The following is a 17,369-nucleotide window of genomic DNA, read 5'->3' on the forward strand; positions in this document are numbered from 1 at the left end:
AACATGAAACCTTCCGACATGAAACATTTGCGATACTGTTTTTTTAAGCCTTTAATTAAAAAACTCAACAAAAATATATAATCAAGCATTTTACATAATGCATACATTCTTAATATCTGCAGGTAAGATAAATAACAGAAGGTAAAAGCAGATATACCATATTGCTTCTCTTTGGCAAGTCACCAATATTATCCCCTGCAGAAATATAGAGTATGTGTAAAAAATGAGCCAAAAAAAAAAAAAAAAAAAAAAGCCGATGGTCTTAAAATAATTGTCCCTTAGTACAAACAACAAAATATTTAGCAATAATACAGTAGATGGATTTTTCAAATTGACTACAATTCATAACACTTTATACCACAGAGGTTAAAGTAGCAAGCTGCTTTCCAAAATTAAGGCTTGCAGCAGTAGTTAGGGGGAAAACTTTTTTCTAGTTATATCCTGGTTGTTTTTTATTTAATAATGTCACATTCAAATTCTACCTCTCAGATCCCACTCCTAAGGAAAACAAAATTTCCTTCCCTAGACAAAAACTGTGTTTTACCGGTAGGTCAGTTGTCTGACCACCCCTCACCCCTAAACCAAACACACATTTTGTATGAGGCAATTCATCTTTCTTAAGTTAGTATTTACCACCTAACTCAGTGTCCCAGAATTAAAAAGGTCCTTCCACTTTATAGCAAAGATACAGTATCATGGCTCTACTGAAGCAATATATACATGTTGGAACTAATCATTAGAAAAGCAAAAGGGTCCATTCAACACATAGCAGCTTATATCTAAATATATACATGTATGTATATGTTTTCACAGTTAAATTTTAGAAAAAAATTTACATTTGATATGTTCAGAAGTATTTCTCCTACAGTCTATAAATAATATTTTAAAAGCTCAACTAATGCAGTAGAAGGATGTATCAAATTAAATAAATCTCCTAAACCTTGAAGTCAGTAAAGCTTGAGGTTTTTGTAAAGGTGTGTTGTCAGTCCCTACTACTAGCAAAGGCAGTGTCCTCTAAGTGCGGTAGGAGAGAAACTCTAAAACTTTGGAAGGAATCGGCAGCTCCTGGACTTCTCTGGTGGGCATCACTCTCCGGATTGACATGCGACATAAATGTTGAAGGCTAGGGACTTGCCTTGGAGTGGCCCAAAAATACACACTTCCATCATGTGTCCTAAACAGAAACAAAAAACACAAGCCGAGTCACCCAAATCCATGGATTTCAACATCCACACAGTTCAAACAACTATCACAAAGACTCTGCCGTGGAGCCACAAACTGCACATTAAAACCTAATAAGGAGACCTACCCAATGATCTCCTCTTTGACAAAGTAACAGTACTGTAAAGAGCCCTTCTGGACGGTTTACTGACAATAAAATACTGGCTGCTTTGACTAAAAGTCACCTTAAATTGCCTCTTAAAAGAAAACAGAAAATTCATTTACCCAGCAGCTAAAACACTGCCATCAGTAGAAAAGGCACAGCAAAGACCATTGCTCAAAGGTGCAACTTGCACTGGATAATCCTCATCAATTCTCCAGAACCTCACCATTCTGGAAAAGAAATAAATTTTCCAGTAAATATCTAATAGGAAATTTAAATTAAAAGCCAACTTTTAAAATTCAGAAAGAAATACCACTTCGTGCTGAGTCACAAAACACACACACACACACACACACACACCACTGCAGCAATTACTGTAACTTGCTTTTATAAAAGATTTTCTAGTCTATACCAACTGGGTAATTTGGATCAACTCACACTTAAGAAACTACAAGGCATAGCTGCCTTCACTTCCCAGTGTTCAGATCTATAATGCTCACAACCAGCTTTCTCCTTACTTTCTTACACTTAAAAATCAGTTATCTGATCTGTTTTGACTCCTTGCCAGATGTTTATAAATCCTTTCCACTTACATATAGTATGTCAAAGAACAGCAGAGAACTTATATTCAGAGCCTATTTGAGCAAAGGAGAACAATGATTGCTGGCAAATAAAGAACTCTCCTCATGTTTGCTAACACTGTGTAAAGAGCTGCCTTCTGAACTGATGTGACCAAATTGCTTACTGTGATCCATGCACACTGTATGATTAAAAGTATGAGAAAAAGGAATGGCTACAGCTAATTTCTGCTTCTCACCAATAAGTAGCATCTCTCTTATGTAACATTTCATCTTAAAGTCTCAATTTCAGTGGATACAAATGACCATTTTTAGCATTATTGAAAATGTCCTTCCGCTTGAACCTTTGTATTACTGAAAAAAAATCTGTCATCTGAGCTGAAAGCTAACTAAAAAATCTACCCAGTTTGCCTAAACTAGTTAACAAACAAAAAACACAGGGAAAGGCATGCATTATCTTCTTTAGTTTACATAAATACTGTTCAGGCCACAATTCTTTAAGACACACCAACATCTCTCAAGGTCTTGTCTAGACAGAGAGACATTAAAACCCAAACTACAGAAAGGCCTTTTCCCCCCAGCCTTAAGAATGTCTTTATTAAGTGGAAGAATAAAAGGAAATCTTTAAAAGACAGTAATAAATAGGTCAAGCTGTAATTCACGCACTTACTTATCATCAGCAAGGCTTGCAACATGCAGTCCATCATGACTAAAGGATACAGATCGTACCCATCGGTCATTTGCTCCTCCAGCAAATATTGGAGTGGGCGGGGGAAACAGGTGCCTGAGGTCAAAGACATGTGGAAATCAGTCACTTCAAGAAACAAAACTACCCAGGTATAAAGTACATCAGTCTTTGAATAACGTTTAAAGTGGCCTTAATGAATGCAACTGAGAAGAAGACTGAGTAGAGCTGATCTACTCAAGTTAAATGAAGTCACTTAACCTAATTACTAACCTCCTTTTCACAAAGTGGGTGATGACACTAAGATTAAGTCCAACTTCACTTTTTAACTATGCTTCCCTAACATGAAACCTAAATGTAATGACCACTTCTATAGGGTCATGTACTGTCATTAAATAGCAGTAACATGATCTCTATCAAGAGGGTGATTTATAGAAATTATATGCATTATTCAAGGGGCTAAATAATACCAAAATTTTAAATGATCATAGACTGTAATTTTAGATTTCACATTTCACATGTAATTTTAGATTTCAATTTTAGATTTCTAATCATTCCTGTAACTTCTTAAAAGCTATGCTGATGATAGAGATGAATTATAGACTACAATAATTCATGCTGTACCCACCCAAATTCCATCAGAATGTCTCCAGTGTGTGGATCCCAGATATATACTCGAGTATCATAAGATGCAGTAGCCAGTAATGCTCCATCAGGAGAAAAGTCACAAGCTACAACATCATGGTGATGTCCTTCAAGTTTCTGAATCATGGTATATTTATCCATATTCCAAAGAAAAACCTGCAAAAAAAGGCAAATGTTATAGCTTCATTCAGACACACAGAGGACAAAATGGCACATCTTAAACTATAACTGCTAAATTTAATTATAATATTAAATTAAACATTATAAATTATGAGTAATTAAAAGAATATGCTCAGTGTCATAGTCAGATTAAAATCAGTCTTTAAGTTAATTAAAGTAGACATGCAAATTCTATTTCAAATGTTTCTGTTAAATGTTAATTTAAAAAAAAGCCTAAACACAAAAGGCAATGCAATTTAACCACAAAGTTATATTGAAATTCATTTATTGCAAAAACTAATTAACTATATAATATACAGAAATAAATAGGGTTAAGTACTACAAACCCTTCTTTTTTTTTTTTCCAGAAACTACCAAATTTTTAAAAAATATACAGACAGAAAATGTAAGGTTAACAAATTGTTACTCCATTGGCATCTCCCTTTGAGATAATCACTTGTTTACAATAGGCTTGGGTCACCAACGTGAGCCTAGGAAGAGAAACAGATACTGCAAGCAAAGAGAATTTTCACAGCCAAATGAAATTTCTTTGGCAAACAAGGATGTTAAACCATATTACAAAATGAAAATGCTCATTTATGAAAATAATACAATTAACAACATTTCTGTGAATCAAGATTTGCCAATCTTACTTTTCCCAATCCGACCACAATCATTAGTCATTTTAAGTATAAAACATTTAAATTACTTTAGTACATGTTCACACATATTTTTAGATTCTAAAGATCAGTACTTAAGACTGTGCAGAATAGCTCTAAACAGGATTCTAACGTTTACTTCAGTCTGTTATTTTAAATGTCCTAATAAGACAATCTCTCCTCCTCTTGGAGTAAAGCAATCCTTTTGCTACTTTTTTTCTGCACAGACACAATATATTATTTCCAAAGAAAAATAAATACAAATTTTAAATAGGATCAAAGGCTTAAAGGTATCTCTAGTATCTCAAAGAATTCCAAAAAATAGCACAGAGAAACCATTCTAAAGTCAATTTGTATTACATTAAATTGGTTTCACATGTCAAGACTCCCAATTCCACCAGACTGGAAGACCAATTTACTCAGTGGAGTCAGTTGGTTTCACTGTAGGGGAAATTATTTTTAAAAAGAAAAAAAAGAAAGAAAGAAAAGCAGAAAGTGGACGTCGACCAGCACCTGTGTACGTACAGTACACCTTGCAGCCGAATGCAAGGTTACTTCATCCTATGGTAAAGGTCGCCCCCAGCCCGGTAGCCAGAGATGCCACTCTTTCTGCCCAGCTAACACCATTGTGCGCCTGTGTGCGAGTGGTGCCAGCATAACCTCAATCACACCAATATTGCTGCCACCACCTGTGACAGGGAAAGCAAGAAGCATATGGAAAACACACAGCCTAAAATAGCAATGTCAACATCTAGCTTTGCTCTTCTTATGAATTTTAAAGAACTAAACTGAATATTTTTTTCTAAACTGCCAACATTCGCAACTATCATTTTAACATACTTCTTGGCTAAATAAAATGCATTTTAACCAGCCTCCCACCCACCCCTCCATTAATTCAAAGTGTATTGTGATCATCACATGTATCTGGACTTCAACCATTTTCATAAATACTTGGAGCTAATAAGATCTCTTTAACTATACTAACTCAGAGCTGGTAGACAACAGAAGGAGAGGTCATCTAAGTATAACCCTCTTAAGAGTCACTTAATACTTAATCTGTCTACAGGTATGCTATGCAAGACAGATCATATCAAATTTCATCTATTAATTCACTGCAGGTCATACATGACTGCTATTTTTACTCCTCTTAGATTTTTAAGTTACTTTTTTTCAGTTAAATGTCCAGGACCAGCTGGGACTCAAAACTTTTTAAACAGCAAACTGGACAAAAAAAAATAGAACAACAGAGAAGAAAATTAGCAAGGGAATATCTTAACATTTGGACCAGAACTCTTCTATAGCACATAAACTTTCCTAGATCTTAAAAAAAATAAATATGACAAACCCCTTATTTTATGAACATCATCTCTAACTAAAAGCAATCCAATTTCTCACTTCACAATCAATAACTATATTTACTTAATTTCCCTCATGCAAATTCTCCCCCATCATGAAATAAAACATTTAAGATATTCAAGACACCGAGCACATACTTAATAGGTTACTTAGATTTTAAATGATTACGCATACATTATTATAATCCAATTCACAATAAATGTACAAGAACTTTGACACATACTGCTTTACTGGCTCCCACTGAACACAGCATAGAAGAGTCAGGAGAGAAGGCACAGCTGTACACCCAGTTCTGATGGCCCCTCAATACTTTCATCATGTTTCCTGGAAAAGAAAATACTTGTCTTAACCCTAGAACCCACTTCAAATCAGTAGCATTTCAGAACTGGCAGAATCATAGAATAATAAACTTCTGCAGAGGCAGCGATTTATCTACAGAGGTTGGCAATATACAAGTTACTTATTTTTGTTCCTTAGTTTTTACTGAAGCAAGCATGCCCACTGTTGTGCTACAACAGAGCTGAGTAACTACTGCAGAGATAGCATGGTCTACAAGGCTAAAATATTCACCACCTGGCCCTTTAAGAAAAAGTCAGCTGACTTTTACAGATGATAGATTATCTAATTCTTATTCTACAAATGCAGGAACTGGAATACCACTAGGCTGAGACCTCATGGACATCTTCAGAATGCCTTTTCATCCTTTTTCCCTTTTGGTAACTTACACTTCACTCCAAGGCCCCTGTGCATTATACCCAAAGCATACAACTGTGCCTAAGTATACTTCAACTCTTAATTTTACAAACACTTACTGAATATCTACTAAATGCCTAGCACTGAAGATATGGTTGTGAATAAGACAAAGTCCTTACTCTTGGAGCTTACATTTTACGGAGTCTACCTTCTTAAAACATGTGCACACAACTGAAAATACGTTCAGAGAGCAAGCACCATTTGATATGCAAATGAAAATAAAAATTTACTGATTGAGCTGTTTTAACTGTTGGGATTCCTTCACCCCTCAATAGCTGAGCAATCAGACAACTGACAAAACACGGAGGTACCTCATGGTTTGGTAACAGTATTAGCATATTATTTTATCAGGCAATGGTTACTACCCATAAGCTGGAACAAGTCTCCAAATCTGAGGAGTTTTTCCTACTATAGTCAATTTAAGCTATATTTCCCCAAACAAGCCTGCCAACCTCCAGCCTGAGGCTGGTAGAGCACTAGCAGATCCTAATTAAATATAAGGTTTTACTTAAACATGTAAACACTTTCATTAGAGGATAAGAAGGGAAGAGATGCTCATCTCAGTCCTCTCAAACAAGGTAGTCTCCAAAACTTTCTAAGAGCATCACAATTATGAATGTTTCAGAAAAAACTAAGTACTTGACACTGACTTACCTTTCACTATATTGGAGGGCAAATCTCCTATTTTTTATAAGATAATTTCTTACTTAACCTCTCCAACTTATTATGATTAGCATTTAAATATAAATTCTGGTATATAAATCATGTTTTAATTTACATTGTATTAATTACTAAGTTATATATTTCGTTATGTCAAGATCTACTTAAATTTTCACTAAGCAAATGAAGGAAGTTAATAAATCTCCCTAATATAGAATAAATAAATCAGCACAGACAAGCTCAGATAAAACCCTGTAAACGATCCAGTTTGTCCTCTAACAGTCGATACAGATCTGTGTGGTTAGTTTCTGAATAATGTCAGATTGTTTACTTAGAGTAACTGCTGGCTCCTACTCTGGGTCACATTTGTGGTTTTGTTTGCTTTACACAGGGAAAGGGACCAAAGGACTAAAACATGGAAACTTTGATCACATGCCACTTTTAATGTCAAATGCCCCAGGTGATCACAGTACCTCTCAGTAGTAACATCAAGAAACTCTTTCACAGCCTGGGAAAAGAAAAAAGGCATACCATCATCTTTCAGGTCCCACACTCTCAGAGTTTTGTCTCTTGAAGCTGATACCAGGATCAAGCTCCCATCTGGAGCAAAAGTTAAATCTCTGACCAGTTCAGTATGATCCACCAAGTTAAGGAGGAGTTTTCCTAAATGCAATGAAAGGGGGTTAAAAGAAAAGACAATAATTTTTATCAGCTTCCATTTAAAAAAAATAAGGTTCTTCACCATTTAAAAAAAAAAAATAGAAATACGAGTACCTCCTCAGTTTACCAAGTATAAAATGACTTATTTATTAGTGCTTTTATTATTATCTTTAAAGATTCACTATTTACGTTGTTTTAAAATGGATTATTTCCAAAATAGCAGAGCCTAAATTTATTGGAAAAATTAAAAGGGAATTCTTGAAATGTGGACAAACTTTTGGATCAAGTCAATTTAATATCAAGAAAATCTACATCACTGTAAAATTTTTGTATAGTATGATTTTAAAATTTAAATCAAATTTTCCTTTCCTTTTCTTTGGCCTAGATTATGAACAGACTGTCAAATTCCCCCCAAAATACATGTTATCTGACAACACCCTAAATTTTCAAACATAATATTAATGAAAAAATGTACTTTATCCACTTATTATAAATTTTGTTTTTCTACGAAAATCTATGTGCTTATCTTAAATTTTTTTTGAAAAATTCAAATTTTCTGACTCATTATCCCCAATGTTAGTATCACTTGTATTTTAATGTTACATATTGTTTTAATGCTCATTTTTTAAAAACCCTTTAAATTTCTGAGTACATACTATCAGCCAGAGACAATTTTAGAACACATTTACTTTTTATTGACCAAAGAATTTTAACTTCTCAACCTATCTGGTTAAACTTTAGATAAAATGTCACTAAACCTTACAGAGGTTAGATAATGATTGCTGAAAACCAGATTTACCTTGAAAGCTAAGCTATCAATCACTGAAAAGGAAAACACCTTACAATATGAGTCATAAACTAAACAAATTACTGGTTTATAAGTGATAATTAACTAAGCATTCCTAAGACATGCCCTTCTTGCTGTAATAGTCCTCGAAGAATGATCAGGCAATGTGAACTCTATTTTCCTAAATAAAACTATGAGCTGAAGATGCTATTCAGGCCAATCATAAAAATACATTCACAGCATCAATTCTTGCTTTTCTTAAGTTAAAATCCTCAAATCACGTATTCTAGCACCTGTGATTGATGCTTGCATCATAGAATTATCAGGTTTGCTTTTTTTTTTTAACATTTTTTATTGAGTTATAGTCATTTTGTAAGGTTTGCTTTTAAAACTATGACTCTGTACCTGTATATACATCCCATATTTTGATACGCCCATTGTTTAACCCGGTGGCAAGAAGTAGCTGATCTTGTCCAAATTTGAATCGATGCCATTCTATATTTACACAGCGACTCTGTTTTTCTGGAACGGAAGATCCAAAAGCAAGACTCCAAACTATATCGCCACAGTCTATAATATGTTCACGAGGCTTATTTTTCTGACCACCATCACTGTTTTGTCTTGACAATCTTAAACTGCTTGAGTTGGTGATATTCTTGGTGCCATGCAAGAGACTGAGTGGGAAATAAAAGGTCAGATTGAAATCTAGTTACTATTTACTCTGGACTCCTATGGATAATAAACAATGATAAATGTTTGTTAAAATATCTTGAATATCATTATAGTGATATAATGAATAACAGAATCCTTATAGGAAGGGAAAAGTTGCTATTAGCTATGTGGGAGTGACCTTTTTTAAAAAATTTATTTTTATTGAAGCATAGTTGATCCACAATGTTCTGTTCATTTCAGGTGTACAGTGACCCAGCCACACATATACACATATATACTCTCCTTCAGATTCCCCTCTGTCACAGGTCACCACAAGATACTGAACACAGTATTGTATTTTATATACAGTAGTGTGTATCTGCTAATCCCAAACTCCTAATTTATCCCTTCCCCCCACCCCTTTCCCCTTTGGTAACCATACTTTGTTGTCTATGTCTGTGAGTCTATTTCTGGTTTGTAAGCAAGTTTATGTCTCATTTTTTTTTTTAACTTCAGAAAAATTTTGGTTTGATCCAGGGATTTATTATTTAGACTAAAAGAAATCCTCAGTAGCTGAGAAAGAGAATATAAATTCAACAATAAAGCAATTTATAATTCATTCATTTCAAAATTTCAAACAAATACATTTGTTCCAATATATCCTAATTGATATAGGTAGCCTGTATCAACTAGGACTCCTTTAATTAACCAAAAAGAAGTAAAAACAAGCAAAAAACAAAAACCAAAACCCAAAGAACACAAGATATTGTGACGATGACATCAGAAAACTCTCTTACACCCCATAATAATCACTAGTTTCCCACATTTTGTAGACCTAAAGGAGCAAGTAATAAGGACATTAATGAATAATACCATGAAGGTGGACTAGACACAAAAAGCAGGGAAAGATTAAATTTATTAGATGATAAATTTTAGAAAAACTTTCAACATATATCTAAACTCAATTAAACCCAAGCAGAAGGACTGTTAAGTAAATAAAAAATAATTACATGATCTATGTACCACTGTTACCGAACAAAATGTTGTGAAATCCAAAAAGTATCCCGTAACAAAAGTCACCTGACCTGGCACAACACAATGCATACACTACCAAGGTACAATTAATCTGCCTTTTTATATATGGAAAAGGAGAAACTTAAAAGACATCCAAGTATCTGAGAAAGTAGTCTATAATGTATAAGGCCAGATAATTCTTACCACAAACCTTCCAATAAATATATTTAGCTTATGACTAAAACATATTTACAACAGTCTATAAAAGAAAAAACTTAAATATCAAAATCTTTTTATTATTCTACACAAAGAAAAAGTAAATTCTATGAACAGATAGACAGAAAATTTAAAAAAAAAGAGAGTCTTACAAGTTCTTAAGGCACTGGGACCACGGAACAAGCTTTACTGTACGATGTCCTTGTGACCAAGCAAAGTACGAACCATCTGGAGCAAAAGCAACAGTCCAATTTTCACGACCACATTTCTTGTCGAAAGGAGCTGCTGGAGCTAAAAGTTCACCTATAGTACGTGATCTCACTAAAAGGAAAAATTAAAAATGTAAGATACCATATATAACCAAGAATACCTCAGTACCTCCTCCAAAGATAAATAAGTAAATGAACACAATTACCTGCCCCTCCCCCCTCAAAAAACCCTAAATTTAAAAAAAAAAAGTCTTTGGGGGAGGGTACAGTGCTCACTAGTAGAATGAGAGTGCTTAGCATACACGAGGTCTTGGGTTCGATCCCCAGTATAGCCATTAAAAAAGTAAATAAACTAACCCCCACCAAAAGAATTTAAAAAAAAAAAAGAATCTGAGACTGCATTCATATTACTTTGGAATCCCCTCAACTCCACCCAGTTTCTCCTTTATCTATACAGACAAGGTATAATGAGTTCTGCATTCTACCCTTTGAGGGAAGATATATGGTGTGAAGACCCCTTATTAGTGATAATAACTATCTTTAAGCAAAAGTTTTTTAAAGAAAGTTTCAATTAAAAACTTGGTCAAACAACAATAATCCATGATCGATCAGGGCTAGCAGTTACTAAATTCCTTCCTGCCTTTTGCAATGCCTTATGTTTTCGTCAAATGACTACTATTTAAAATGCAAGAGACTAAGAAGTTGGTCTGCAAGAAAAGTCTTCCAAAAATTTTGTAGCTTTCAAAAACCATAGAGTACTACATCATTATTCAATGGAAGTACTATAAAATAGTCTAGTCAAACACCAATATTCTTATCTTTCTTATGCCCAGATCACAAAAATCGTAAAAACCCCGTAACTTAAAGGTTTAGTCCAACCTTCCCAACCAGTGCTCTAAAATGCATTATATTTGTGACTCTTGAAGACTAGTGGGCCTCAAGCATCTTCCCAATGGGTCACAAACTGACGAAGATGAAGTAATTCTTTTTATTTTTAAGCAAATTTCATACATTTTAAATTTAGTTAAGTGATTAAATCTAACATTCATAACAAAACCTGGTATATTGAGGTGTACAGAGAATTCTTCTCCTGCATTTAACAAGCAGCAGCATCAGGCTCCTACTGTACATGTGCGCAGGCAAATGCAGCTGGCACTTCCTCAGTTCTGGGAAAGGGTCTTCTTTTATCAGTCTATCAGCACTGCTGTCTTATGTCTGTCTTGATTACAAATTTTTCTAGTCTTCCTTTTTAGTTGTAAGTCACTTTCAGTTTAGTTTCTTTATTACCTAGTTTGTGGTCAGTTCTGTGGCCAACTCTACAGTGTATTTTTATGTTTTTGGCTTAAACTTTCCAACAACTAAACTTCAACATATCCTACATATTGCAGTTCAAATGAGAACCACTTATACTCCTATTCCCAGAGCAAACATATATATATATATATAAACCCCCAAAATGTACTTATTCAGTGATACTTTCAGTCTCGTGTGCTGTTAGTGTAGCACCTGACATGTGACAGAATTGAGAAAATACTTATTGAATGAATATGAAAACACATGTAGGAGGAAAAGTATAGCTCAAGTGGTAGAATGCATGCTTAGCATGCATGAGGTCCTAGGTTCAATCCCCAGTACCTCCTCTAAAAAATAAATAATTAAACCTAATCAACCCCCCAAAAATAAAAAATTTTTTAAAAATGTATAAGCTCCCATTCTTGACTGATTTAAATATTTCCTCGCCCAATTCTTTGATTAACAAATGAGCTATGGTTTAAAAGTAAAACAAAGCAAAACTGAAATGTTTTTTCTGTGATATTCATAAATATGAAAAATAGGTTCATAATCTATTTTGGCACAGCTGAGATTATCAGAGTTTTTCCTTCTGATGACTCAAAATCTTCCCCCTTGCCTGTCTACCCATTCAGTCCTGAGTCTGATCTAAGAGAATAAGCCTAATCCTGCTCTCACATGGCATTCATTTATTGAAGATAGCCATGACATGAGCGACTAAATCTTTTCACCAGGATAAAATCTGGTGAATTCTCAATCATTCCTTAGATTATGTGGTTCTACCTTCACCTTCACCGTACTTTTCTGGACAAACTCCAGTTAGTACTGACCCTCGTAAAAGGGGCACCTAGAACTAAACAAGACACTTCAAGTGTGGTTTAATCAAAGCAGTAGAACCCCCTACCTCCCCCTGCCTTACTTGTACTAATACAGCTTAAAGTGACATTAACTTTACTGGCAGTAACATGACATTAAAAGTTCACAAACCGGTGACCCTCTTACTCCTGTAGAATGATTTTTTAAATATGCAAATGATTTCTGAAAGGGCTTGCTGCTCCATGTTTCCTTACATTCCTCCAAGCCCAGTCTTATATGGTCATTTCACTAAGGTACTTTTATGTGCCTGGCCCCTGAATTCGCAAGCTCTGCCTACCTTTTTTTTTTTTTTTTTAAGACATGGGTTTCTGTTTCACCACATCTATTTTTAAAAATCCACAAATTTTAGGAGGAAAAAAAGAAACAAAGTTCACAAATAAGGAAAGTAAGTCTTAAATTCAATTGAAAAATGCAAACATTATCTCAAAAAGAGAAAGCCCCTGGTTAAACTAGATGAGTATACTATGTTAACTTCTATCTCAAAAAAGGACTGGCCCTTGCATTCAACTTCTAAAACACCTGGTAAATTAGACAAGAATTCATTTCTCCTTTAGTAAGCATAACTAAGACTAACTTTCTTACAGAAGACTCATTTTTTCATATGTATTTCAGGATCACTTTGTATTTTTCTTCTTTTACCTTGGCCACAATCACAAAACTCCTCTTGTGTAAACGGTGGTAATAAATTAACTTAAAAAAAAAAAAACTGGTTCAGATAACAAAGACCATGAAATAATAAGGCAGTTTATTCTTTTTTAAGCTAATTTATTCTTGAATATACATATATTTTTAAGAAATAGGGTCACCCTAAAAAATTTGACAAAGAAATACAAGTATTGCATTAATAATTACCTTGTTTCTTTGCTTGTTAACAGGCATAGTAAAGGATCCTCACATTTTAATCAAATGATTTACACACTCACTTAAATACTGGTACAATATCATAAACTAGCACAAGGCTTATAACAAACAAAAAATTTTAATTAAATCTTTATACTACTTGCAACTGCTTACTGTTAGTGTCCTAAGAAATGCATGATTTAATGACCTTGTATAAGGGAAAAGCTGCCTGCCATGGGAACTTGGCCATAAGACAAAGAACTACATTATTAATATCCAGACAGTAGTAACACATCATCTGAGTCACTGCTCAACCAAGCAAACCAGATTTAGCTCCTTCTTCATATTCTTCCCTGCAATTTCGTAACTGGGAAGGGAGGATCTGTGGCAGTGCCTTGTGAAAAAGGGCAGTAGCTCTAGGCAGTAACTCCCAGTCACAGACTTCTTTAATCACTCATGGAATCTTGCCTCCTCTTTCAGTCAGTACTTGAGAAACCAAACAGCTATTATTAATACCTAAGAAAAAAGGGAAGTCCTTACTGATAGATACAAAGCTAAAGAGATATTAGTGTTTAACTGTGTATCCAAATAATATCTTTAAAAAAGAAACAAAGAAACAAAAACCTGGGGTTTTTAAAAAGTTTACAAAAGGCCAAAGTTCTTTTAGATATTTAGCAAGTAACTAGTGACTTTATACCATATCCAGGAAATAACACTGGAATCTAAATATGCAAAAAAAAAAAAATTAAAGGCTACTTGGGGGATGGCTCTACCTTATGCAGGTATGCTAAGCTCTATCCATCCCTTAGAAGGGGCCTGGAAAGTTTTCAAAATGGTTCATAAAGATGAAGTAAAATACAGATCAGTGAAAGGTAGATCACTCATCTGTGATATTACTGAGAAGGAAAAAAAAATCCACTGGGCTGAAAATAAGAACTTTTGAGTTTTATGCTCCACAGTTAAATAAAACCATGGTTAAAGTCCCCATCCTAATGTGCCATTTAACAGAATTCTAACAAAAGTCCAGAATTCTATGATAGCTGTCTCTAAATATAAAAATTCACCCACATACTGGATAGAGGGCCTTTTGGCTACTTCAGCCTCTTACTTTCTCTAGAAATACCTGTTTCAAGTGTATTTAACAAAGGGACACATTTGGCTGAAGAACAAGGAAATGCAAAGGCTCTCTGCTCAGTAGCTACCTCCAATTTTCATCTAATTAATACAGTAAGTTCAGTGCTGGGCTTTGGGGAGGAGTGGGGAGATGCTAAATCGGTTTTTTAAAAATAAAAACTGTATATATGTAAATAAAGTGTATAGCATGATTTGATAAGTTCCATGTTTTACTAAGCATATCAACGAATGCGCAGCAACTCCAACTCCCCCAAAAGCTGTTCCAGTTATTTTACCTTGAGAGAGGATTTAAATAACGTGAGGTGCTTTCAACTGAGCCACTGAGTAGGTCCTGAAGCAGGTCCTTCAACATCTATCTATTGGCCTGTCTTCAGCGTGGCAGGGCTGGCCACTAAACCAGTTTCTAGACAGCCTTTCAGCTTCAGCTTCAGCTTTTCTTCGGTCACTCCACCCAGCTACCCTGCTCCTCCCTGCTCCTAAAGTGTAGTAAAGATAACTTGAGTCTCCGCCCCAGAGCCGCTGCCTTTAACGCCGTACCATTTTTTTTTTTAATCTTGCTTTTTCCAGGCTGATGGCACCTCTTCGGCTGCATTTCTCCTTTGACTGGTTGGTATACAACAAAACTCATCCTTTCATTACAGCTCAGAACACACAAATTTACTTTTCCCGATCGTAAACTTTAAGAGTCCTAGAGACTTGCCCAGCCCTCCGCTGGCCACTCGACACCTCAGCCCCTGAACCAAGAGAATCCCAAGAGAATGGCCCAGCGCGGATCTCCGAAGAGGGAACTCGAGTCCCCAGGGGTGCGTGTCCATCCTCGGCCACACGATCACTGGAGCCCTCGCCACTAGGCGCACAGGTTCTCTTTGCCCCTAAGATCCGCGCACTGCCTCCCTCCGTGCCAGGCGTACAGTAGGAACCCCATCTACGCTGATCCCATTTACCCGTTGGCGACACCCACCCGCGGAGCCGCTTCCTTCCTCTTCGCTCCCGGGCTTAGCCCCGGCTCACTGTTCTCCCCTCAGACTCAGAGACGCTCTTCCCCCCGAGCCTCCCCGGGGAAGTCCGTGCCTCACCGCAGACCCCGCGCGCTCACCAGCACCCCTCACCCACCGTCCCATTCCTCACCGATCTCTTTCTCGTTGACCCTCGGGGGAAAGCTGGCCATCTATGGGGCACCGTCTGATTCCGGGGGTGCGATGCGGACGCAACGACCGAGAAGGGAACGGCGAGCACCGAGGGGCGTGACGCGGGCTGGGTCCCTCCCGATCCCGGGGACGGAGGGGAGGGGCGGGGCGGTCGCGGCGGCTTCTGCCGACTGCCCCGGGAAAGCTCCGAGAGGCCTCGGACCAAACTACGGAGCCAAACACAGACAATGGACTCTGTTCCTTGCTTCACGCCTACGGACCAAGACACTTCCCTCCACGCTGCAGAAGGCAAACGAGACACTAGAGACAAAATGGCGGGCCGCGCCGTTGATATCAGGGCCGAGGGGCGGGGCATCGTGACGTCACGGGCGTCATGGACGTCACGCTCGATACCCCGCCTCCCGACGCTCGGGACGTGACGGGCTCAGCTCGCGCCCCGCCCTCCCGCCGGGGGCGAGCGGGCGTTGTCCTGGGGACTCGACCAGCCATAGCAGGAAGAGCGCGGGGGCGGAGGAGGAGGGGCGTAGCCCCGGCGCAGCCCCAGCGCAGCCCAGCCCAGCCCAGCCCAGCCCTGGCCGAAACGCTGGGTTGGAACCTACTGACTGTGCATTGAACTCCGTCTCGTTTTCCCGACCGGGGCCCAGGCATGGTGTTTATAAGTTGAAGCAGCCTTTGAAAAGGCAAGCGGAGAATTGTACAATACACATTAGCCCACAGCAAAGAGTGCATGGGATTTAAACTGACTGAACTAAAAAGAACAAAAAAGACATTTCAGATTTGAACTCGATGTTGCCACCTCCCCACACTCCGTGCTGGGGAACTGGAGGATTCGCTGATGAAAACAATGAGGTAACAATGGACATTGCTATGCACCACACGTCCGGCCGCTGTAGTTTTGACGTGAGCCAGCCGGTTTTTGGAAGGGCCGAGGTGATCCGGCGTGAGGAACAGGGAGACCCGGGCATGAGGGCGTACGGCCCGGCCCCACCACGAGACCACCCGGGGCTGCTTTTGTCCTGCCTGGCGGTCAGTAGTGTCCCGGCCCCTAGCCAAGGCGGACCCCACCGTATCTGCTCAGAAGCAGCCCTTCCTGCACCCAACCGAGGTCTAGGCCTCTGGGAGGCAGCTAGCTCTTCACACAGCAGGGCTGATAAACGTGTCAGGGTCTGCCAGAAGCCAAGTTGGTTCTTAACTGATAACATATTTGCATTTTAATGGGCTCTTCTGTGGACTCTAAGCCTTATTCCGAGGGAGGACATCTAAGACTGGGAATTTCAAATATGCAGCAGATACTGATGGGAGAGGAATTGCATAGCCAAACTCCTTTGAGAGCTCTCAAATGACAAGTAAGGCATGGCTGCTTCATCTTTGCCTGAGTGATAATTCTTCCGATAGTGAAATGTTTCATAGCAGGTACAAGAAATCATCCCCCTCCCTTTTTTAAATCGTTTTGTTACCTTAAGTCAACATAGTTATTGATGGCTTATTCTGTGCCATCCACTGGGGCTAGTTGTTGAATATTTAGGGTAAAACAAAAGAATTTTGATTGCAGTCTTGGAGCTCAAATACCAACATTTCTATCAGTCTGTGTTGATTCTTATAACCAGCCGCTGTTACCTCTGTTTACGTGTACTATGCGGTACAGATTCACGGAAAATACCAGTACTTGAGGGTGAATTATTTTGGTGGCTTTTTCAATTGTTTAATTCCATTGTAGTTTATTAC

The 17,369-nt window shown here is 37.5% G+C and overlaps 1 protein-coding gene across 1 annotated transcript; it reads right to left on the reverse strand.

The window, feature by feature from the left end:
- Positions 1-33: 33 nt before the first annotated feature.
- On the reverse strand, positions 34-15,946 carry WSB1 (WD repeat and SOCS box containing 1). Its single transcript, XM_031468341.2, has 9 exons — positions 15,625-15,946; positions 10,300-10,468; positions 8,672-8,940; positions 7,351-7,482; positions 5,630-5,730; positions 3,216-3,388; positions 2,573-2,686; positions 1,447-1,554; positions 34-1,174 (listed from the first exon to the last, which is right to left on the reverse strand). The coding sequence occupies exons 1-9, from the start codon at positions 15,662-15,664 to the stop codon at positions 1,015-1,017; spliced, it is 1,266 nt and encodes a 421-aa protein (XP_031324201.1). The 5' UTR covers positions 15,665-15,946; the 3' UTR covers positions 34-1,014.
- Positions 15,947-17,369: the final 1,423 nt, after the last annotated feature.

The sequence above is a fragment of the Camelus dromedarius genome, chromosome 16, assembly GCF_036321535.1.
Source record: "Camelus dromedarius isolate mCamDro1 chromosome 16, mCamDro1.pat, whole genome shotgun sequence".
NCBI lineage: Eukaryota > Metazoa > Chordata > Mammalia > Artiodactyla > Camelidae > Camelus > Camelus dromedarius.